Below are 25,172 nucleotides of genomic sequence, written 5' to 3'. Positions count from 1 at the left end.
ACAGCTTGGTTTAATGACTGGCATTCTGTGTAAAGCAACTGCCTGTGCAGGCGACAGCTGGGCAAGACACAGGGCAGGGCAGGCGAGGGGACCGGAGGAGCAGGGACAGGAGCATCCTGGGGGCTTCAATCCACACCCCCCTTCAGTTCCTTTTTGCTAGGAAGGCACCCAGAAGACTAGTCTCTGGGGTGTTTGCCCTGCAGCTGGAGCTCCACAGCTCAGCCAGCACAGGGGCACACACAGCCTCTGCCCTTGACCCGCTGGCAGGGATGCTCAGCCCTCAGTCGTTAATTACACCACGCACAGCTCATGCCACAGAGCCCCCAGGCCAGGCCAACAGCAAACCCACTGCGTTACCTCCAGCACCAGCCAGGACAGTACTCTCCCCCACCCTCCCCAGGAAGCAGGTGAAGGTGAGAGGCTGAGGATGGAGTGGGATATGAGACAAGCGCTAGGTGAGAAGTGTCCTTAGATCACAGTTTGGTACCCGCAGCACTCCAGGGGCTGGGTGCCACAGCAGCTGACCCTTGCTTTGGTCAAGGTGAGTGGCGATCCAAATGAGTGACAACATCAGGCTGGGCAAAGGTGGAGTGCAGCAAGGGGGGGAAGCAGTTCTTCAAACTGTGATCTAAAAGCAATAGCTCCTTTCGAGGTGAGTGCACGCTCTGCAGCCCTGGGGCCGTGGGGATGGGAGTGCCTGTACCCACCTCCAGAAGGTTTCTATTGCTCCAGCGCATCCTGGGTGGATGGAAGAATGACACAGACTAGCCAGTGACTCTGATGGTGGATGGAAAAAATGGTATCTTTTTTTTTTTTTGTATGATGCACCACCACTTACCAGCAAGAAGCTTCCTATGTTCTTTAGAAAGCAGGGGAGGAGAAAAAGGAGAGAAGAAAACAGTTAGAAACAAGAAAACAGACAGCGTTCCTACCCTCCCCCAAGCCCCTCCTCCAACACTCCACTATCGACACCCTGGGCAGATGCCATCCGGCTCTTCCAGCCCTTTCCAGGCAGTGTCAGGCACCAGCTCCCAGGTCCCCCCAGAAGATGGTTGCTGGGTCACTAAGCCCACTGATTTAACCACGTTTTTCCTGGCACAGTGGGATCCCAAACCTGCAGCTCACCAGAAAGCAGCAGGATCCTGATGCTACTGGTGATACCACACAGTGCAGCAGCCCAAATCATGCACAGCAAAACAAGGGAGCAACGGAGAGCCTCAGATCCAGACCATCAAACATGTGAACATCAACAGCAAAAAGCCTCTCAGAACATCTCAGCACTGACTGCTGTGTACCAGCCACACAACTCAAGCATCCCAGATTAGATACCATGGCTCACTCGATCCATGGAGAAGCCTGTGCCTTTTACTTCCAAGGATGGCTAAAGGGTGTCCTGGAGGACACAACAAGTACAACCAAAGACTCAGAAACCATCATAGAATCATGGAATGCTCTGGGTTAGAAGGGACCCCAAGGGTCACAGAGCTCCAACCCAACCTCCAGGCCTGGAGCTACACAAGGTTGCCCAGGGCCCCATCCAACCCGGCCTGGAACACCCCCAGGGATGGGGCACCCACCCCCTCACCACTCTCACACACTGACTGTGTGACTTCACAGGTTGCTCTGTCAATGGATGATCTTCTGAAGCCAGACTCACAACACTGAAGCATTCAGCAGACACCCCAGCTTCCCAGTACAGGCTACCAAGGATCAGATGCTTCCCATTCAACTCCTTTGCCATCACAGCTTGGCACCTCCTATCCCAACGCATCACCTGGCTGGGAACTGGTTTTGGAGTCTAGGAAACCAGAGCATGAGATGAAACAAGGTCCCCAGCACGCAGGGTGAAGGAGGAGGTGAACAGTTAAACAGCTAAGCATGGTAATAGTTGTTACTGAGCACAGCTTCTTTACCTGCAGGAAATCCACAGCAGTATAGAAGTCCTATGACTGTTACAGCGTTCATTCTAGATGCCTGTGGAACAGGAGCTGTCCTCACAGCCTGGTCTGTGTCCCACCAGGACATGGGTGTCTCCTAATGTGACATGCAATTCTTAGCCCTTCAGATTTATTCTGCCCAGACCTCTCTGCTTCTTCCCAGGACCACACTAGCTCCTAGATAAGCTAAAAGCAGCAGGGAGTGCAGGGTACATTGTGGTCCTTGTACAGTTTCCTCAGGCTGGGCTCTCCAAGGCTGCTGAGAAAGGACAGACATGGAGCCCCTGGGGAAGCACAGCCAGACAGGTGGGATGCAGAGGATGGAGATGGGTGACTTCCCAGGGAAAGGGAGCACACCAGGCCACATAGAGGACACCAAGGAGGAGGAAGAAGGGGATTCAGCTGGAGCAAAGCACCTCACCCACTGCCCTGGTACCCGGGGTGATGGGCACTGAGGCCTCCCCCGTGCTCTGCACACAGCACCTCCCACAATGGGCTGTGGGGCTTGGGTAACGTGGTGCTGTGAAGAGTCCTGACAGCTCACTGAGACTATGAGGGGGAAAAACAAAGTGAGCATTGAGGGCTGGAGACGGCCCCATGCCAAGGAAGTGACGTGCAGCCTTCTCCATTGGCAACCAGGAGCCCTGTCAGCCAGAAGCTGTTGGGAGATGGAGGGAAGAAAGGAAAAGGGGAAAAACAGCTTAAAAATATCCTGGAGCAGCACAGCTATTTTGGGATTTTAATTTATAAAAAAGAAGAGGAAGAAAAAACAGAAATGAAAGCCAGGACCCTGTGGGCCAGCTCTGGTGCAGCTGAAACATTAACCTCCAGCTCCAGCGTTACTCCCTCTCCCTTTCCTCTGCTCCGATGCCTCTGAAATTACATGGATCACACTATCTCCATCACATCCTTTTATGAGCCCATGGAAGAGATGGATGGCTCCTCCAGGCCCCTGGATGGCACTGGCTGGGACTGCCAGAGGAAACAGGACCCAGCTCCTCTCTCTCTGCTACTCCTGGGGAGTGGGAGAGCCCCTTCTCGCCAAGGCAGCACCCCTGAAGAACCCTCTCACCAAGGGGAAAAGGTGGCACAAGAGAAGCAGCAACAAAGGCATCTGGGACAGCAGAATCAACCTGCAGGAAGGGGCTTGGAGGCTTCTCCTGGGGGTGTCTGGACACAGAAGCCCCGGGGATGAGATGTGCTTGGTCAGGGTTTCCACAGAGCCGCCTGCCCACTGCGACGCGGGGGATTCGACGCAGTCGTGGTCCCCTGCCAAGGGAAAGGATGTGAATGGCAGCGTGGGCAGGCACTGGGCATTTCAGGGGAGGTTCCTGCTGAGTGGGGGATGTCTCAGCCCCCTCTTTTGCTGTGTGGGTGCAAAACAGCTCACCCAGCTCAGCCTGGTCACCCTGGGCAGAGTCAGAGAGCCAGCAGCCGGCTGGCAGCAAAACTGGTGACACATCACTTGCTGCACACACAGCGCTTCCCACCCCGCTGCTTCCCAGCACGCTGGTCCCTCTGCTGCTGGCACAAGTGGCACAGCCCCAGCACCCCAAGGGACACCCCCCATCACCCTGGCAGGGCACCACATCACCCCACCGCATCCCCACGAGGGGAACCAGCCCACATTGCCTAACGGGCACAGGACAAGAGACATGGTCAGGCCCCACCTGGAGTGTTGTGTCCAGTTCCAGGCTCCCTGGTACAAAACAGATAGGGATCTCCTGGAGAGATGCTGAAGGGCCTGGAGCATCTCCCCTGTGAGGAAGGGCTGAGTGAGCTGGGGCTGCTCAGCCTTGGGAAAAGAGACTGAGAGGGGATCTGATCAATGGTTATCAATAGCTGAAGGGTGGGACACAGTGGGGCTGCAGCTTCGTACCACCAGGATAAGAGGCACGAGTGCTGCTCCAAGCCCAAATCCCACCCAGCTGCAGGAGAACAGGGAGGAGGAACCCACCCACGGGATGAGATGAGGGTCAGCATCCCCTATGAGTGCCGCCAGCTCCCATTCACAGGCAGGGAGCAGAACCCCAGAAGGGTTATAGGGGAACTGAGACACACCAGGGCTGGCACTGCCACAGCCACGCTGACCCTGCGGAGCCAGAAGTCGCCTGTGAGTCAGAAGCATCCCAGCCAAAGGCAGCCCGGATTGTTCCTCTGCTCAGCAACAGCCACCCACCCACGCAGCCCTGCTCCAGCACCAGCACCACCGGATGGAGCCCCAGACAGCCCAGCACCTTCCCACACACGCTGACCTGCAGAGCTTCCACCCCGCAGCTCCCTCTTCCCTGAGGCTCGGGACGTTACGCCAGTCTGGCAGGGTGCAGGCGGCTCTCCCTCGCATTTTTTGGAACAAAAGTCCAATTGAGATGAGTAACCCCAGAGCCTGACCTGCCTTTCAACCCCAGCAAGTTTCACTGGGGCTTTGATTTCTCCCCTTCGTCGTGCTGTGGCTCAGCAAAGCAGCTGTTAACATCAGGAAGGGGAAAACTGAGTTTATTCCACTATATCCTAAATAAAGTCTTTTACAGAGAGGAGAGCAGGATGCTCTGTTCCAAGGACAAGCACTTGACTGCAGAAAGTCTTCCTGGACAGAGAAACACACTCAGAGCAGGGGAAGATGCCAAAGCTCTGCAGAGGAGTGATGCAGAGTGCTCACACTGTGCCTGGGGAGAGCAGCTATGGCTGGGACAAAGCAGAACTACCTCCCTGGAGCACCCATCGTGTGCTTTTTGACCTACTCCTGCTCGGGGCTGAACCACTACACCATGAAAGGAGACATGGTGAGAAGTCATCTTCAAGACATCAAGGTGCACCAGAGGGAGCAAGCCTGTGGAGCCAGAAAAGCTGGGCTTGGATGGGCCAGGAAGGATCCCTGATGGACAGCAGGAACCCCCCCAGCACCGTGCTTTGCCTGCCCTCACACCAACATCCCCGGATAAGCCTGCCAGCGAGATCCAGGTCGGCCTGTCTCATTCCCAAGGAAACGAGCCAAGGGTTCCCACGCCACCTTCCCGCTGCTCAGGGCACAAAAGCAACACAGACTTCCTGAAATCCCTCTCTGTCACCCTCCCTCCTGCTCCTCTGCATCCTGCTCCAAGGCCACGCTCTGCACCGAGATAACAAGGCGCTCGGCTGCCAAAAACCAGCAGCCAGAGGGGCCCAGGACCCATAAAATCTGCATCCAAACAAAGACCTGACCAGGCAGAAACCTGAGCTGAAGCCCTGTGGATCTGGCTCACCAGAGGAGCTCAGGGACTGGGAACCGAGGTCCCACCGAGAACCAGGGGCACGTAGAACACCTGCCGCAGCGCCTGGAGCCGGCGTCAGGCAGCTCTGCTGCACCTTCTGCATCCAGAGACAGAGCCAAGGGGCTGGAGAGAGTCAGAGCACCCAGTTTCCATCAATCTAATACCAAATCCCTCCAACAAAGACATGAAACCTAAGCAATCACACATTGGGGGGGGGGGAATCATCTTCATTTTCTTTGTAGTTGGCACTTAATTCAGAACAGTTCCTGAGTCTGGGGCATCCAGCCGTCCCCACTCCTGTAAATTACACACTAATTAAACACATTGCACCCGCTCTCAAAAACATATCAATCAATTGGCATGCCATCAGCCTCCAATAATTGCTGCCACTGAAATCCAGGCTCCCTGGAGAGGTGCAATTCGCTGTGTGTTAATTGCTCAGGTTTGGCAAGCTGGGAGCTGGGAGCTAACGAGCCGCCCCACTGCCACCCTGCGAGCAGGGTGCTGCTGAAGGGAGAAGAGGAGGCAGGGATTTTCCCACCTTCCCCCATTCCCAAGCCCTGCAGAACAGTCCGGACTGGAAAACAGAGCCAGAATTGAAACCAGATGTGTAGGAAGTGTCTCATTAGCAGTAATTGCTTTGCAAGGATTTGAGGTTTCCCCTCTGTGCCACCACCAAACACACTTTTAAGAAGCTGCAGAGGGTTGGGTACCGGGATGCACTGATGGGGGGGAGGAAAAGAGGGGGGGAACACCCCCCCCCCCTAGGGCAGAGTCTCTACTACACTAACATTTTTATTGAAGCCAGGGAAAGTTTACTCAGAGCAGGCTGGCTGCAGGCATCAGCCTGCTGAGTGGCAGAGGATCACCACTCCAGCAGATTAAGCTGGAAAAGCTCAGCATTTCAAACCCTCTTTCCTGAGTGCGGCTCATCATGGCCAAATGATTCGTGAAATAGCCTCATGATTAGCTCCCTTGCACCCTCCTGGCTCTCCTAAGGGGGAAAACAGGCACGAGACACTCCAGGAACTTGTCTCCTTCCCCATGACTCGAGGCTGATTAAAGGGTCTGGGCAAGGACTCCAGGCTTTCCTTATACCCAGCCATCCCTGCCTGTAATTTTACCTGTGGAGTGATTTTCTGTGGATTACAGGGCTGAACCCAGAACAAATCACAGCCAGAGACACAAATAAGAACAGGTCAGTCAGGTCCTCACACAGAACCAGAGCTCTTCCTGCTCCCTGGAATAGGGGACCCAAAACAAGGCAGGACAGCCATGAGCCCCTCAGGGACTGGATGAGACCCCAGACCCCTTCTCCTGCTCAGCCCCCAGCCCCTCTGTGTCCCTGTGGCATCAAGAGCCATTATTTTCTCCATGCCACATAAGCTCCCTGCACCAGATGACAGCTCACCACCGTTTATTCTACTACATCTCCCCTTTGTTCTCATGCTGAATTTCAACTTCTTCAAATAAAAGCACGGGCAGAATCTCTGATTTATAGCAGACTATCTCCACCATCCTGCCCTCCCGTGCCCCACAAGGCACCAGCTCTGATCACACCTTGGAAACACAGAGGGAAACAGCCAGCATGCCCAGCCACTGCTGCCCGCAGCCGGTCTCATCCCCTACCAGGGTGCTGAGCTGGCACACAGACACATGGCTTATTAAACCCCTGGGAAGCAGCACCTTTGAGCCCACAGCAGAATCACAAACACATACCCCCCCCCCATGCATCCCCCAGCAAGAGGGGCTGAGGACACAAGGCTGGATGGGAGAGGATGCTCCCTGCTCTGTCTGCTGCCCAAGCACCTCACTGGAGTGATGCCCTATGCGATTTCCCTGTCCCAACCACAGGCGCAGAGAGACCCCGACCCAGCTGGGGTACAGTCCCAGGAAGAGACCCTTACTGTAGGACCCCTTCTTCCCCCCCATTTCCTCCTCCAGCCCACGCAAGACAAAGGACCCAGTCTTGGCTAGACACACACTAACTGTAACAGCCGCCCCGGGATGGGGCTGGGAGGGGGGAGAGCGATTCCAATGTCAAAGGAGGAGCAGGCACCCGCATTATTTTTGGTGAGACACATAATTGAGAGCCTGCAAACCTCCCCTGTTCCTTGGGCTCCTTTCTCAAGTCCCCTTAGCATGCCGGATCCCCCCCTCCCCAACACCAGCAGAGCTCAGATCGCAGTCTCCAGGGCGAAGACAATAGCTGCTTATGGTCTAACCCAGCGCTGCTTTCTGGGAAGAGAGCCAGGCCTGGCAGCTCTCAGCAGCGGGGAATAAAAGATGTGTTTGTGCTACAGAGCCCCTCTGCACCAGTGGGGCACCCTCAAAGGGAGGCAAGGCATCAGCCTGCTGGGGATCCGAAACAGAAACGCAGACAGATGCCCAGGGTCTAGTGAGAGGAGAGTGAGAAAGGCCACAGGACAGAGAGAGAAGCAGGCGCCTTGTTTGAGGCAGTGAGCTGTGTGGCCAGCAGCAAGCCTGGCGCTTGGGCACAGGCAGATGCACAGCATCCCCCCTGCTCCTCTGAGAGCACCAAGGCTGAGGAGCATCAGGCTGCTGGAATCAGGTGGGAATGGAGGATGCTCTGAGCATCGTGGCTGCTGGAAGCGGGGTCACGGTGGAGCATGGGCAGAGGCCCCAGCAGGAGTGAGCTGCTGGGCTTTGCCAGCCAGTTCCTCACGCTCCCCCACCATAGCCCAGGGGATTGCCTTCTTGCAGCATGGCACTGGAAATGCCTGTACTGTGGGCTGGGTAACGGGGTGCCCTCTGCTCCCTTTAGAAGGCCCTGCACAGGGTCCCACCCTCCAGGGCCCGTGGATGTCCTAGTGGTACCCAAGCAGTACCCAGTGGTACCCAGTGGCAGTCCAGACCCACCCAAGCACAGCTCCAATGCTCTCACACCTCACATCTGCCTGGCAGGAGGCAGTGAAGCCACACACATTGTCCTCTTCTCCATCACTGCCCCTTGCTCAGGCTCAGCCTCAGCAGCAGGCTGGAAAGCCCACTGCAAGAGGTACCCTCCTCTTGGCTGCCTCACTTTGCAAACAGCCCAGGGTGGGCAGGGACAGAGCCACAGGCATCATGCTCAGCACAAGCACTGCCTGGCTGGTACCTGCCCAGCCCAGAAAGCAGGGACACATTTCTTGGGGCACAGACCACATCCCCTCCCAGCCAGGCACACGTGGTCCCACACGCCTGCTGCTCACAGGTACATGGCATCCATCCACCAAGGCCAAAAGCACCAGGGCCTTCCCATGCAGGCAGCTTTCTAGGTTGAGCAGCAACCCATCCATTAGCTGCCCAGCGTGGATACTGCCCCCCAGGACCCTGAGAGCAGCCTTTCCCCTCCCCAGGCTCTTTTGGTACCTCCACCATGCCCCAGGCAGTACGTTAAGCCATTTCCCAACATCCTTCCTCCTCAGCACTGCTGTCAGATGCAATAACCAACACCACTGCCTTTAAAACATCCACGTTTCATTGCAGAGGAACAAAATGCAAATCAATTAATCTTAAAAAAAAAGAGAGAAAGAAAAAATATATCAAGCTGGCCTTTCCCCCCCCCCCCTTTCTTTTTATGAAGCTTTAAAGTTGCTTTTCGACTGTCCTGAATAATTGAAGTCAACATGAAAATTTAAAGTCTTTCAAGATTTCATTAAAATTCATTCTCTCTCCCTTTGGAGAGTTGTCACTGCCGGAGTCCCATGTAGGGCAGACAGCACGAGCAGCTGCCCCCGTTCACAGCCTTTAACTCCACCCTCCCTGGCTCAAGAAAATCCCCTCTTAACTGTCTCATGGAGACCCTGCAATGACACCCTTCACTGCTCCCCAGCACCACTCCCCCTTCGTCCCCCACCACTTCCAGCACAGACCCTGTATTGACCCCACCTCCTCCAACCCATTCAGCTCCCACAGCAAGATGCTCCAGCACTGAGCCCCCTTGCCTCCCTCCCCAGCATCCTGCCCCCTCCCCAGCTATTTCACCTGCCCACAGCTGGGCACAGCACTTCATAGCTACCAAGCTATGCATCTTCATAGCATCTCCCACCAGAAGGGACCCAAATAACCCTCCCCTGGTGTAAGGCATCCTCCAGCCTGCCTCTAGCAGTGGGCAGGAGGCAGACACATAGCATTGCTACCACCATCCTTCCAGGATGCCTGATGCTGGTCACCCCAGTCCTTTCTAAGTGCCCTGTGCTCTGGGAAGCTGAGGTTTTGGTGGGAAGACACAACTGGAGCACCTGAGGAAAACTGGCAGGGAGGGCACAGCTGGGCTGCAGGGGAGAGGGGAGTTCACAGGGCACTGTAAAAGGGCTCCTGAACCCCCCCAAACCCTCCGGTTCCCAGAGCAGCAGTGAAGGGTTTGGCCTGAGCGTGCTGCAAGCCTGACAGCTCCACACAGCCTTCCTGCTGGCAGACTGCTGCATCCCATCAAGTTTTTCATGATGAGAGCAACCCCAGGCCAAGAAACATAGAACAAATTGCCATGCTTTTTTAGACATACCTATTTTTAAGTTAAAAGGCTCCAAGTTGTCTCTAAAAAGGCCCAAATTGCCTCTGCAGAGCGTCTGCCATGCAGGAGGGGTGGGACCTGCCTGGACCATCACACAGCATCAGCACACACAAAGAAAAGAGCAGAGACCAGAACAAAATACAGGCTAGAGCTGGTGTCAGTGCTCTTAAGATGATGCCAAGGCTATCAAATCCTATCAGGCTTTTCTGTGAGAGCCATTTAGCAGCACTCTGGGCAGCTGCTGTGCTGCTGGGCTCCAGAGGCTGTGCAGGGAAGGTCACGCTGCCTATTAAATCACAGCTCCGGACTGTTACCAATTAAGTGCCAGAACCTTTGGTGAAGCTCTCCCAATTTACCCCACTTGACCAACTGACCCTGAAGGTTTTGAACAGCTTCTGTAGACTCTACTGATCTTCAGTGAAGTCAAGCCCAGGGTGGGGGGCTGTTTCCAGAAGGGAAGTAACAGGGAAGTTCCCAGGGAGTGAGAACGGAGCACTCACGCTGACCGTTAACCTCACACTTTCCTTTTAAGCTTACCCTGACCCTGTTCTCCCAGTGAAGGGATCAGCTGGCACTTTGGAACAGACACATGCATTAAAACCAACCCCCAGCAGCAATGCCAGCATCAGGGGGTCGGTTTTCCAAGCATCCATCCTTGTGTATCCCTTATGGGGAAAGCCACCAGCCCTCCAGCTCAAGGAGAGCCCGGGCAGAGGCTGCCCTTGCTCCATGGGCTTAGTGGTTAATGCTGAGGCTGAGGACTATGGTGGGCAAAGGGAGAACACAAGGTGAGGACATGGCACTCTGCTCCCCAAGGCACGTCCCCCCCCGATGCACCAAGGCAGGCCAGGTCTGGCACACAAGCCATGGGAGGAGAGCATCCAACAGGACACAGAACCATCCAATGTGTTAGGTTGATGACCTAAAGGTCCCTCCCTAGTCCCATCCCTGCAGTGAGCAGGGACACTCAGGGATGCTCAGAGCTCCACCAAGCCTGACCTTGAATGTCTCCAGGGATGGGACTTCTACCACCTCCCTGGGCACCCCGTGCCAGTGACCCACCACTCTCATACTGAACAGCTATTTCCTAATATCCAACCTAAATCTCCCCTTTTCTAGTTTAAAGCCATCCCCCCTCATCCTGTGGCTCCAGGCCCTCGGGAAGCTCTTCCCCAGCTGCCTCACAGGCACCTCACCGACATCTCCCACTACCACGAGACCTTCTGGACCAGGAACAGCAAAACCACAAGGGATTTACACTGTCCTGTCCCAGGCCCACTGGGGACTTCAGGCTGCAGGAAGATGGGACTGGCCCCTTCTACCCCCTCTCCCCCCTGCTCAGTCCTGCACAGGAGAACCCCCCCTCCCTGAGGAGAAGCCCTCCAGCCCACACACACTGTCTGGGCTAGTGACTGCCCAGGGACAGGCTGATCCCAGCAATCAGCCTCCCACACACACGTACTCTGCTCCCTTGGAGCTGGGAGTTCCCAGCACACAAGGCTGCCTTGTGTGTCCAGCCCGGACGCATCCCAGCCTCCCCTGCCCCACTTCCCATCCAAGGGAGGAGATAAACACTGGACTTACCTAGGGATGAATAATGCAGAAGCCACGTGGGAGAGGACAGCACATGCAAAAAAAAAAACACAGAGCAAACACAGTTGGTCAGAGCAGAGTAAACCCTGTCCCACTCCTCCTTCCCAGGCACTGCAGCTGGGATGTGCTGCCCACAGAGAAGGGCTAGCTGGGCTGGGGGTGAGGGAGGTTCCCCACCCTACTCTTACTCACTCCCAGAGCCTGCAGCCCCCCAAGAGCAGCCCATTGCTCAGCAGACCCACAAAGCATCATCCCTCACCCAGACTCAGCCAGAGGAGTCAGATCAAAGGCTCCTGAAAACAGCCTGGATAAAAGCAAGGGAGAAATCCTGACCCCTGCAGATCCACAGGGACTCCAGCAGAAGGCAGATACGCCTGATCAGTGGCCAAGAGGACAGCAGAGCCCCCGGATCCTGCCATGGCTCTGGGAGCAGACATGAGCCCTGCAGAATGAGCCCTGGTGGGGAGGAGAGGAACAGCCTCCCCACACCTCCTCTTCCATGTGCTACAGCACCAGTTAACCCAGTAAGGGGGAAAGCAGACACACGAAGTGACAGAAGGGCACTTGCCTTTCCCTGAGGAGGAGTGATGGCTGAACAGTGCTCAAGCCAACCAGGCAAGGACACAGAGAATGTGTTTGGTGGCTGGGGAGAGTCCCAGTGCTGTGGAACAGCCACAACATCTATCCCAGACAACAGTCAGGGCCCCTTCTCCACCACAAGGGACGTACCCAAATTGCTCCGTGGGGCACAGACACACCTGTGACAAGAGCCTTACTCTGCAGTCCCCCCCCAAGGGCTGAGATGAAGCAAACAGAGCTCAGGAGACTTGACAGAGCCAATGAACCACAGGCAGCTGGAGGAGCCGAGAGCAAGAAGCCAGTGCTGGCCCACACTGCACCAATCTCATCTCCTAATAGCAGGTTTTAATCTCCTAATTGGCTGCAGCAACACTCCCAGCACAGGGACAGGGTTATGCAGCTGAAGTCACCTGGATGGCTCAGGGAAAGCTAGGCAAGGAGCCAGGGCTGGAAAATCCCAACACCTCCAACAGCATTCAGGGCAGCCCAGCACTCTCACTCCTCCTCCCCTGAAGGCAGAGGGACATTCACAGAATCACAGGGGTTGGAAGGGACCCCCAGAGCCCATGGGGTCCAACCATCAGGTGTTCCAATATTCCCTTAAGCTCATAACAGTGGACAGCACAGACTCAGAGAGCAGGTAGAAACGCCAACATAAGCTGCCTGGAAGGGGTTTGGGAGCAGCAGGTCAGGGGAAAGCAGAGTCACATACCCAGAGCACATACCCTGGCCCCCGTAGCGAGGGAGCGGGCATCTCTCCCAAAGTGGTGAGGCCAAAAGGGCAGCAGGAGCCCAGCTGAGCCAGGGAACAGCAGCAAACAGCTGCTGCCAACCCTCCAGCCAGCTAAGGGTTGCCAAGGCTGCTGGGCTCTGTATATGCAGCAACAACCTTTGAAGTCAGGGCAGAGGAATGTGCCCCTGCTCCTCACGCCAAGGCCCTGCTCCCACAGCCACCTCGCTGCTCTTCACCTGCCCCCCAGCCCGGGACCACCCCCACGGCTCACAGCAGCGGGGAGCAGTGCTGCATCCGACCTCCAGGAGCGAGCTGTGACCACAAAGCATCGTGCCCTCCAAGCACTTGCTTCCCAGGAGTCTGGCACCTGGGAGCAGAGCACAGTGCCCACCAGCCTGGCCAGGGCACACAAGGGGATGGCTCCCCCCTCTCCAGCCCCATCTCCGAGCTGCCCTGACAGCCCCTTCCCCAGGGGAGGGAGCCCACCACACACATCCTTCCTTGACTGAGCCCACGGGCTCCTTCTGAGCCAATTCCAAGGCGTTTTGGGTGTCGATGCCCACGTAGGCAGGTTTCTGCCTGTAAACAATTATTCCTGTATTCTGACACCCCCGTAGTGCAGTCAGACCATCTGTCCGAGCTGCAAGGCTGTTCGCTGGCACTAAGCTGCCATCAGCTGCAGATGCAGAGTGAGTCCCAGGATTAGTCCAAAACAGCCACCAAACCCCCCCAAAAACACACACAGGAGTTACAGTGCAGTGGAAATGCAGGGTCAGAGCTGATTATCCATCCCCTACGGGCATGAAGCACCACGCAGACCCCACACCCTCACCACCCACCATCCACAGCCTGAGCTGGGACTTTGCCCTTGACCGAGACTCCCAGGGAGCGAAACCAATTGGTTCCCACCCCCAGCTGGGAGCAGCATCCAGCGTGACACCCAAGATCCCCCACGTCGTGCGCAGCCGCCGTCCCTCTTAACAGGTCAGTGTTCCAGCAGCGTGTTCCCAGCCCTGCTCCAGGGCAGAGAATGTAACAGGTTAAGATGTAAGAGCTGTGAGACTGGCTGTGAAGGGAAAGCCTTTCATCTGAGGCAGGCTTCAAGCAAGTGCCAGCTCCTTTCAACTCTACATATGCTGCTAGAGGACCGGCTGCTGCTCACCAGGGGCAGGGCAGCAGGGGTAGTGCTTACAAGACCATGGCAGCAGATTCCCAGCCCCACCGACTGCCACAGGGGTGGGAAAGGTGCAGACTGGAGTCAGAAGGGTACACATGGATATGATCTGGTGTAACAACACTAGCTCACATCCCATTCCCAAGGCACAGGGCAGAGCACCAGGCGTGCACCAGCCACACGTGGGTCAGGGGTGGAGAAGCTGCTTCTGCCAAGGACTCTGCACCATGGGTTTGTGGGAACCACACCAGCTTGGTGAGTGATGTGCCACACAGAGTGGCTGGCCTGTCCAGCAGAGCAGGGAGCAGAGCTCTGGAGCCCCACCTCACTTCGGTCCCATTAATGGGGTGCAGAAGCCACAGGGCAGGGTGACCAGGAGGAGGAAGAGAAGCTCCTAACAAGCCAACGTCCCCTGCACAGCTCTGATGGTGCCAGGCTCCATTTGATGCCCCTCTGCAGAAACAGCATTGGTCCCACTAACGCCATGCCCATCCCCATGCACATCCCTGCTGTCCTTCCAGAGCTGCTGCAACATCCTGCTTTCTTCCCCAGTTCATGGTCCCAGCAGGGAGCTCCCAAATCTCCCTTCCCACCCAGCTCCCTGGCACAGAAGCCCCAGTAGCTCCTTGGCTACTGGGAAGTCCCCCTCCTTCCTTCCTGCCTCTCCAGGCCAGCCCCACACCCTGGGCAGCCCTCTGCACCCACTAACCCAGGACAGCACAGGAACCACCCGTCCTTTGTAGCAAAGTCCTTGCAAATCTGCACGCACAGGGTCAGAGTGCAGACCTCTGGGGTGGGAGGTGGGGGGAAAACCCAGCTGGAAAGCCCAGCAAGAGGCACAGAACATGTGCCAAGGAGCCAGCCAGCCACCCGGCTCAGCCAGGGACACGCAGCCCCGCAGCAGTGTTTTCTCCTACCATGACAGATACAAGGGCCAGAGGGTCCCCAGGGGCTGGAGGCTCTCTGGCTGGGTTCACAGGGCAGGGGCTGCAGCCCACGCTGCTGCTGCTGCCCTTCATCCTCCAGCACAGACACATCCCACCCAGGGGGCCGCCTCCCGAGGCAGCGCTTCACCAAAGGGTTCCCACGCCGAGGGGCTGGGACACCCAGCACCCAGAGGAAAGCAGTTAGCAGGGGCAGTGTCACAGCCCCTGGGTGTGCAAGAGCCCAGCGCTGCTGCCAGCCAGCCCTGCCAAGCTGGGCAGCACACAGCTCTAACCCAGGAGGCCACACAGGCTCCTGCTCTCAGAGGCAGCCTGCCTGCATCAGCAGGAGCGGTCCAGCTGCCACCTTAAAGCATCTTTCTGTCTCTTCCACTCTCCTGCAAGCAGGGTTGTCAAAGCCCAGCCCCAAGCACCAAGGAGCTCCACAGAAAAAGGAGTGTGTAAGTAAGATGGGCTAAATCCAGATGACCTGCCATTCCTGTGCTGGACTCTGGGAGCACAGGGGTGAGCACAGCGTGGAGCTGATGTGTGCAGAGTGGCTACACTTCACACAGAAGGCAGCTCTGCACCCCCTGTACTCCCACCAGCAAGGCTGCTCCCAGAACTGCGCCCTGAGCAGAGGATGCTTCCAGCTGTTATCAGCCTGAGCATCACCATCCACACAGCCTCGAGTGACAGCTGCTCCCACCAGCCCTGCCTGCTCCCTTCTGCCTCTGTGCCATTTAAATCCAGATGCTACAAGCAGAGCCACACGACAGGACACTGCCAAGAGCATCGCTCCCAGCCCTGAGGGAGACGGGCTGCACTTCCACAGGGACTTCCCAGGAGTCTCCAAGAGACTCCCCTTGGGCAAAGAAAGTGCAAGTCCAGCTGGCTAAGAGTCTAACAGAGCTGTCTGGGAGAAATTATCAGTCTAGAAAAACAATTCCAGCCTGGGTTTCTTTAGATTCTCTCCTGCTTCAGTGCCTGGGAACTGGGTCCCGGCCAGCAGCTCTGAGCTCAGCAGGCAAGGGTTCTCATGAGCCAGATGAGCATGAAGCAGATCAGCTGGTGTCAGTAGGAAGCCTGGGATGAGGGCAGAGTTCAGGAGGAATGCAGTAGATCCGTCCCCTTGCTTGAATCCAAAGCAGAGATGCTCCCAGGCAACCAAAGTTTCCCCCACTAACAAATCTGAGCTATTTCTACCTACCCCCAGCTTCGCTTTCACCCTCAAGTGGAAGGGCTGTGCTCTGCCCAAGCCAATCTGCTCATGCTGCTGTGAAACCCAGCTGAGACACAGACTCCCAGTGCCTTCCCCAGTGGATCCCTGGAGATCTGCATGCTCACTGTTCCAGCACAGCCCTCAGCAGGCAGGGCGGTGAGGGTCACAGCCTGACCACGCCTGGAGAAAGCAGCTGCTTCTCCCCCCTCTGCTGAGCAAAACACAGCCCTGCCCTGGAGAAAGCAGAGCTGGTACCCAGGCCCATCTGCAGCACATCACTGCACACGTGCCCAGGGCAGAGCCCAGCACGACACGACCAGGCAAAGGACCAGCAGCTTTAAAACCCACAGGCCAGCTCAAGGTGTACATCTACACCCTTCATCCCACCCAGGCAGCTCAGGAAACCCTCCTGGGACAGGAGCAGGTCTTGGATGCTGCCCTGCTGAGTGGAGAAGCACCCTGCAAGGCAGGGAGCTGTCAAAGCCCCGGCGAGACCCCAGCTTGTGGCAGGACCCTGCAGTGAAGGATGAGGGAGAGAGACAGCTCCTTCCCTGGGGATGATGGTTCAGTGTACTCAGGGAAAGGAAATTTAAAAAATCAAGTTAATCTGGAAAGAAAAACAACTTTCTTTGAGGCTGGGAAGCACGTTTCCCCCATGCCACATCAGCCAGCACCTACAGAGAGCCTTCTAGGCTTCTGTGAGCAAGCCAGTAGCAGCAGGGTGCTTGGTTTTGGAGCCACAGGCTTACAACAAGAGTAGCAGCAGCATTAGCTGGCTGGAAAGCCTTGGGGTTTGCTCCCCAACCCAGACAGGGGACCGAGCTGACAGCCCCTGGAAGCGGGGTGCAGCCTGGCCGATCCCCACCAGCGGCAGCTGACCACAGGGCATCACGCTGCCCTCGGGATGCCCTCCCACAGCAGCACAGCTGCATCTCAGCTCTGGCCAGGGAGAAGACTGAGAGGGCAGCAGGTAAACCTGAGCCCGTGCAAGGCTGGAAGAGCAGGTGCAAGAGGAGTGCCTCACCACAGAGGAGGGGACACACACACACACACAGAGGGATCCAAGCCCCTGAGCCCAGCAGCACTGCTGGCCACAAGTTACAACCCAGAGCCTCCTGGCTCCCAGCACCTTTGTCCAGACAGAGCCCCATCATCTCTCCAGCAGTAGGAAAGCTGCTGCCTACATCCAGGGTGAGACCAGCTGACAGACCAACCTGGCACTGTAAGACCCTCTTGGGTCTCATGATCCACTCCTCAATCCAGGTGGCACCTCAGAGCCCACAAGAAGTGGGATTCTGCCCAATGCAGGCTCTCCAGCCCAGCCCCACTGCTGGAACCAGCCCCAGCTTCTCCCCATGCTCATCCTTGCCAGTGCCAGTCCTTGTAGCCCCTGAAGAACCTGCCCTGATGGTTTCCCAGGCAGGCAGGCAAAGCAGCCTCAGAGCCCAAGGGATGCTCAGGCACCTGCAGCTCCCAGCCCTCTGCCCCACAGGGTCCACGTGCAGCCTGACATCAGGATGCACAATTTGATCTGGGGCCCACGAGCATCTCAGGAGCATTTAGGGGCTCAACATTCCACAGAGCAGTGAAAGCATCCCAGCCCTTTGATACAGGGTCTGAACTCAGATGCTATTTTTGTGCGGGCAGAAGCTCCTCTCTCACCCTCTCAGGTCTGAGGGCTTGCCCAGGCCTTTCTGTCCATAGCTTTGAGGCTAAGCCTGGGTTATTACTCAAGATCCCTCAGTGCATGTAGAAGCAAAAGGGGCACTGGCCTCTGATGGAGGCTCCTGTTTCCCCCTACAGCAGCCCTGCCCCAGGCTCAGCCAGCTGTGTACTTCCCCCAGTAAGAGGGTGGGAAAAAACCAGCTTTTGATGTTCCACTGCGTGGCTCCAAAACAAAGATGGACTACAGGAGATAAAAACCACCAAACAAACCTCACAACAGGGCACATCCGTTAGATAAAGTGGGAAAGAATTTCATTTCCATGGAAGGCTGACTGCATGTGGTCCCTGCAATAACCAACTGGCAGCTGTTTGCCACTGCTTTTTACAGAGCTGGGTAGCAGAGCACTGACTGGGTGGTACAGACTGCCCACAGCCTCCACTGGGGCTCCAGGAAAAGCTGCCCCAACAAAGCTGCTCCCTGCACACGTGCTCAGAGGGTAGTTGTGCCCCCACAGCCTTATCTCAGCCTGCCCAGAGAGCGAGAGCCCATCCCAGGTACCTGTGGTTGGATGTTATCCAGCTCATCCTCACGGTCAGCACTACAGGCACAAGCAAGCAGGGTGAAAAACACGAGCTGAAGAACAGTTACAACGTGGGTTTCAGCCTGAGAAGCCAGAAGCCACAGCAGATGAGCACAGGCCAGAAATGCTGTGGGTGCTCAAGGCAGAGGGACGGCTTCGGAGAGGCGACCGGCTCCAAGGACACACGCAGCTCCCCAGCAGAAGAGGAAGCAGGATGCTCCCCACATCAGCACAGGCAAGTAAGATGCTCTGTGGAAGCTGCTACCATTCAGACAGGCCACCCCAAAAAGCAAGTTTACATCATAATTCCTGACCTTTAACGATCTCTGTCCTCAGAGTGCTGAGAGGCTGAACGAGCTTGGCTCTGCCTCCCACCCTCCCAGGCAGCACAGTGATGACAAGGTGGTCCTTGCATCAATGCCACACTGCATCCAGGCACCTTCTGAGCTGATGGGGCAGCCTCACAAAGCTGCTTTGCTTCCCAGCTCCTGCAGGCCCACAGCTGCCCCCTCCCCATTTCCTCTCCCTGTTCTCTTCCCTGTCAGAGGGACCTGGAGCTCAACAGTGATGTAGACGAGCCCAGCACATGACATTTAAGGCAGCAGGGAGGGAAGAAAGGACAAATGAGTGACACCTCTACCTAAGCTGCAGCCAGGCCCTCTGTCCCCCTGTCCTGTGTGCTAATTAAAACATGTACAACTGGCAGAAGAGGAAGTTTTCCCCAAGCTGGGGGAACGGCTGTCACGTGGCGAGGCTCAGTGCAGGAGCTTTGGGCAAAGCCCTGCCAGCCTTGCCATGGTGGCACCAGGGCTCTGTTCAACAGAGACACAAGGGAGATGCTGCACCAGCTGGTCCATCACTGCAAGCATCAGGGCTTGCCCAGGAAGCATCCGGATCCCTATCAGCTGTCTCTTCACTGCTCTAGTTTCCCTGTCATGAGGGACAAGGACCACTGTGTCCCCAAGCATTAGGTTTGGGCACCCAGGATGTACAGGGGGGCTGAGCCTTGCAGCACCTGCTCAGTACACTGCAACAGAAGATAAAAGCCTCCATCCGCTCCCAGCAGCTGTGGGACCCCAAGCATCCCCATATCCCTCTCATCCCACAAGGAATAACCTCTCCAGCTGAGCTTGTGTGTGCCAGGAAACAAGTGAACACCTGAGCTGAGGTTTCAGGCAGCTGGCTGATTTGGCCCTTGCCATGCTCCTGCCTGGAGTGGCAGCACTGTGGCCAGAGGCAAAGGTGAGCCCTTGACCCACCTGACCCAGAAGATTTGGTCCAAGCAGCAGAGCACAGCCACGAGCTGGGGACCTGGCCAGGTAGAGCAGAACTCTGATTGACACGAGGAGACTCTCTAGAGGCACAGGGCACTCCACCAGCATCCTCCCAGGGAACTACCTCCAACCAGACTACTCCACCAATGCAAACAGGGCTTGTTCCAAGAGCTAAATATACACCTCAGTCCCTAGGGGTTACCAACAAACCCTGGCAACAGGACAGCAGGAGCCCTGATAATATTGTAGGGTTTGCCCAGCCCTCTAAGAACAACCCCAGTGCCTGTGAGAACATCACAGGGATCAGCTCCCTCCTGCCCACTGCACCCCTGGTACCAGGCAGGAGCCAGGAGCCCGCTGCTCTGGGGCAGGCACTGAGGGGACAGGGATTTGCAGGCTACCCCAGCACTGCCTCAAATGGAAAATCACTTTTTTCCTACAGGATTAGGAGGTTCCCCCTCAGCTTCCTGCAGGGAACAGTGCTGAGCCGTGCCTGGTGCCGGCCTGCCTGGGTGTCAGTGGAAAATAACCAGTGCTTCTCTCCAGAAGGAGATGAAAACCCTTTCACATGAGCCACCACCAAGGGAGGGGAGGGGATCTCTGGGAAGCACGTGCACACCGGGCATCACCCATCTGCTCTCCAGGCAGGAGCTGCCGAGCCAGCAGCAGCCCCTGGGAAGGCAGAAACCAGTACCCCCAGCAGACACTGCTCCCAGTTTCCTCAGCCATTCCAGGGCAGCGCTGGCTTTCCCTGCTCCACCTGCAGAACTCCAGTTCCATTGCCCACCCCACAGCCTCCAGGGAAGGAGAGTAGCTCCCAGCCTTGCAGCACCCAAGCAAGTCCACACAAGAAGCCCCCAGACTAACCAGACCAGCACCCGAACCGCCCAGACCCAGCTTTGCACCAGCACCCCTCTCCAGCCAGGAGCCTTCCCCAGCCTTCACCTCTCCCATCCTTTGACAAGCTCTGGCATCACCCAGATTCTCTCTGAGAGGCGCCAGTGCTGCAGGGAAGCTACCAGCATCCTCACAAGCCGGTGTCTGCCTCTGCATCCAAGGGTGCTCAGGGATGCATAGCTGGCATTCCAGGCTGGCAGAGCTCTATAATCCACCTGAGCAGGGCACATGCCAGAACAGGTTACACAAACACAGCACATGCCACAAGGAAAAGCAGCCTTGGGCATGGAAAAGGGGAAAAAGGTTGAGAAAGAGCTGTTACTTCATATGTATTCCAGGGATCCTCAAGCCAAATCCTTCCAGCTGGGGTACAGAGCACTCCAACCCTTCCAGCCCACCAACCCAAGTCAGTGTGACAGAGATCTGTCCTTTCTGTGCACTGCAGAGGGAGGAAAAGGATTCAATCTCATCTCCTCACCTTGCTCAAGTTCCCCCAGAGACAGGAGAGGAGTGGGCCTGGGCTGCCAGCATTGCCATCCTTGTCTGGGCACCGTGGCCACAATCTCAAAGGGGACTCACTGGGATGCTGCTGCAGCCCCTTTTCCTTCCTCCCAACCTGCAACACGGAGCAGAGCAGGGAGAAGGATGCTGCAGATGGGTCCACACAGCCCAGCCATCATGCACCCTGAAACCTGCAGCAGCACAGGGAAGGACAGGTACAAGCAAAGGGAAAACAAGCCAGGAGGGGACTGGAGAGAGAGAGAGAGAGAAGCAGCTTCTTAAGCAAGTTTCTGCAGCTGAAGGGCCTGCCCAGCCTTGTGCCGGGGAAGCCACGTGCCCGCCCTGCGAACAGCGAGCGCCCAAGCACACACAGGCAGGTGAGCAGCCTGCCTGCTCCTCTCAGCCTGGGGTACCCCTGGATCTTTGGAGGCCTGGGGGGGCCAAAGCCTTGGCCACAACTGTACAAGAGCCTGGCTGTGCGTGGCCCTGTGCCTGGGGATGAGTGTGTGACAGCCTCTGCTCACCTCCCTCTTCCAAACCTTATGGACACGGTGCTGGAGGAGAGGGAGCTGCAGCAGGACCCCCTGGTTCACATCCCAGCAGCAGAGGCTGTACCAGTGGGGTGCCAAAGCCAAGCGAGGGCTGAGCCTGCCTGTACCCTGTATCACCCTACCACCCAGCCATCAGCTCTTCACAGGCTTCCCCAGCCAGAACAGGCTTAACTTACACAACTGCCAAGTTCCTCGCTGACCCACTCATGGGGATTTTGACTAATCCTTTCTCAGCCCCTTAAAATTCCTGTTACACTATCCACTGCCAGCACACTCCTTAGCTCACCTCTGAGTGGCATTCCTCAGAGCCCTCTGCATAGCTCCCCCCTGCCTCCAGCCTTTAGCAGGAGAACACTGACCTCCTACACAACCATCCACATCGCTCCCCACCACAGGGATCCCTCTCAGAGGAAGCCTGTCCCAAGCCAAGAGGCCCCAGCATCTGCATGATCAGAGCTCCAGGCTGCCTGGTCCCACTGTGACATGCCAACAGCAGTGTCCAGAGGCAGGGGAGATGCAGGGTGCTTCGGAGAGGGGGGGATGCTGCTCTTCAAAGGCAAGGTTGGAAGCCTCCACCTTGGGAGCCTCCATCAGGATCTTTCCTGCCCCTGCCACACACCCTTGTGCTGGGAGTCACCAACCTGAGGACCTGCCAGTGACATGGCAGAGCTGGTGGCCCAACTCCAGCCCCCTACTCCCTCCTCTCTTGGCCCGTTTGGCATCCCCAGGCACAGCGGGCAAGAAGCCACCGACCAGAGATTTCCATCCCCCTTCCCAAGCTTGGGGGCATCCAGAAATTTGGCACCCAAGATGAAGCCTTAGCCAAAGGCAGGGAAACACATCCCAGAGAGCTGCCAGAGACAAAGGGCGACCTATGGAGAAGGGGGTCTCTCCCTCCCCAGGGTTACATCACCGTATAGGGACATGCATCCATCCCAGTGCCATTGTCTGCAGGCAACCTCACTGCCCAGGAATGCAGCAGCCCCGTGGGGGCAGGGAGACAAGGGGAGGGTAGGAAATGCTTCCCCCTTGCTCCTCAGGACATCTATTAAACAAAGCCACGAGTGACCTAGCTACTTATCTGAGGAAACACCAGCCAGCCCTGGAGCAGAGGGCTGCTAGCCCCCCGCAGCGCCAGCACCCGGCTGCCAGACCCCGCCAGCAGAGCACGGGGAGCTGCCAGGAGCCAGACTGGCACACGTGCTGGGCTTGGAGCTTCCCCACACCAAAACCCACCCATCACCCACCCCTCTTAGCTCTTACAAGGCATCTCTGCAGCGTGCAGAGCATCAGCCGAGCACCTGAAAGTCTCAGCGGACGTGTGACTGCCAGAGCTCTGTTTGACAGCTTTTGGGGGGCTACTGAGGACAGCAGCCCCCAGGCTCCCCTGAGCACCAAAGAACATCGAAGCAGGGGTGGGGGAAGGAAGGAACAGCACTCTTGGCAGGGGGTTGCAGGGCTGCAAGCCACTTGAGACACAGCCACAGCCCCGCAGGCAGGGTCCCCCCCAGCACAGGCTGGCAGCAAACACCCCTCTCCCCAAGCCCTGCGTCCATCAGCACGCCTCCCTGGCACTGGTATTCCAACTGCAAGGCAAAGGCAGCAAGTAACCAGGGATTTCTGCAAGCCTCAGTGCCTGTGCTGGGTCTGGGACACGTTTAAGGCAGTGGCCCTAAACTGGAAGCAGCTCAAGAGCTCACCTAGATGGAGCTCGAATGGCTCCTCACTTCAGCTTCCCCATGCCACTGCCAGGAGCTTCCCCTGATCCCAGTTTATCTCTTAGATAAACAGCATCAGTTAAAACAATTTGCTCAGGGATTTTATCACTACATAAACAGACAGCCCAGTGTAACAAGGAAAGCTGAGAGGGAAACTGGCCCTAAGCAGGAGATGGACAAACAGAACAGATAAAGAACCTGTTTTCTCAAAGGCTGACTCGCCCAGAGGACAATCCCAAACGAAGCTACAACCCATCCCAGGCCCAGCTCTCCCAAGCCACATGGATGGCTCCCACAGCCCAGCCAAGGGGGTAACTAACCAAGGCAGAGACCTCAATTCTGACCCTTTAACAGATCTGTTCATGAGTTTCCAGGTACCAACAGAATGAGAAATGGCAGGAAAAACACCCGCCCAAGGAAACCCCTTGGCCAAAATCTTGCTGGCAGAAGAGATGGAGCCACAGTACCACCCTGCACCTCCTGCAGGAAAAACACACTCCTTGGCCACCAGGTCAATGGATATCTCTGTCCACCTGTCCTCTTCTCCCAGGACATCCACCACAAGACAAAGGTGACAATTTAGCACCACAGGGACCCAGAGGAGGGAGGATCAGCAGTGAGAGGCCACCCCACAGGCACCAGAGGATGCCAGCCCTGCCTGCACCCCCTGCAGCCGGCTCCATGGCTGTGGGGCTGCGGTCCCAGCGCAGCCAGCACCGCTTTGCTCCCCACACCACCCCGGGCAGCTGCTCCTCCTCCACCTCGCTGACAGATCCTGCCGAGCAGGGCTTCTCCTGCCAGCCTACCTGGCGCAGCTATGAATGGAATGCCGGCCCTGGCCGCCCGCCCGGCTGCTGCCCCTTGGTGAGGGAGGGGATTAGGGGTTTACCGGCAGGGACGTGCAAGGGGGAGGGCTGGTACTGGTACTGGCAGGCAGAGCCCAGCCAAGCCCGGGGAAGTGCCTCTCTCCAGAGCTGGCTGCGTGGAGGGACATGGGGAATAACCTCCAGGACAGAAAGACACCAGGGGAAGGGGTCTGAAACCACCCTGCCTCACACCCCTCAGGTGATGTGCACCCTCCCCAGAGGTTCCTCACTCAGCCTCCACCGGTACCTGCAGGAAACATCTCCCAAGGGATGAGGCTGGGTGAGCCCCGTTCCATCCTGGCCCTCGAGGGGTAGTTATGGACCCTGGGGCAGGTACTGCTGCAGGCACTGGGGGTCTGCATAAGGCTATGGAGGAGCCCACCCACAGTATGGGTGAAGGGAGGGAGCCCCAAGTACTGGGCACAGCCCCCAGGACATACTCTCACCTCTTTATCACTCCTTTCCTTTCTTCCCAAGCTCAGAGGGGTTTTTTTTTGCCTTCTGCCTGAACCAAGGAGTCTGAGGATGTTAAGGAGAGCTGGAAACACCTTCCAGCCCCAACTGACCTCTTCCATGCCCACACCCCTCACTGCCAGCTGCTTCCTGAGCCACGTGAATGGGGCAAGTTGGCTTGGGGCTGTCCTGTCTGAGGTGGGAAGCCAGGACCCAGCTTGCCTTCAGCAGTCATAGGGTTCACTCAGATCACTTTTACACCCTCACCACCACCCCTCTGCAGCTGATGCACCCTCTGAAATGCAGTTATCCCTTGGTTTTACAGAAGTCTTGAAGGCCTGAAGTGACCCAAGGCCCCAGAGCATTGTTTTTCCCCAGAAACAGAGCAAGCTACAGTGCTTCTTGGACAACAAGGACAGCTTCAGAGCCAAGACAATCACAATTTGGCAGCTCAGTCAGAGCTGGCAAGCAATATATTGGTTGATTTCCCACCCCCCCATACACCCCCGTGACTTCTCTTCTGCAGTTTGGGGGTTCAGCAGTACTACAGGGGCTGGAATCCCACATGGGTTCCCAAAGCTGAGCATCTGCCTGTGTCTGTGTGGGAAGGGGTTCTACAGGCTTTGGCTGCAGCCCTCCACCTGCAAATACTGCTGCAGCACAAGAGGCTGGGAAGAAGTTTAGAGAGCAGTTTTCAGAACACAAGCTTAGCCTCAGATGAGGGAGCCTTTTATAGTT

The 25,172-nt window shown here is 56.8% G+C and overlaps 1 protein-coding gene across 1 annotated transcript in view; it reads right to left on the bottom strand.

Annotated features, from left to right (window-relative positions):
* Positions 1 to 25,172, bottom strand: part of AGRN (agrin) — a gene marked incomplete at both ends in the record, with an annotated part of 115,470 nt that overhangs the window by 71,244 nt on the left and 19,054 nt on the right. Inside the window, one exon of the mRNA XM_084274452.1 lies at positions 839 to 859. Coding sequence (XP_084130578.1) covers positions 839 to 859 — 21 coding nt within the window. The remainder of the gene's footprint in view (positions 1 to 838; positions 860 to 25,172) is intronic.

The sequence above is a fragment of the Gallinula chloropus genome (assembly GCF_964237585.1).
Source record: "Gallinula chloropus genome assembly, chromosome: 23".
Classification (NCBI taxonomy): domain Eukaryota; kingdom Metazoa; phylum Chordata; class Aves; order Gruiformes; family Rallidae; genus Gallinula; species Gallinula chloropus.
Note: the sequence above shows the minus strand (reverse complement) of the source record. Positions and strands in the feature narration are given on the sequence as shown.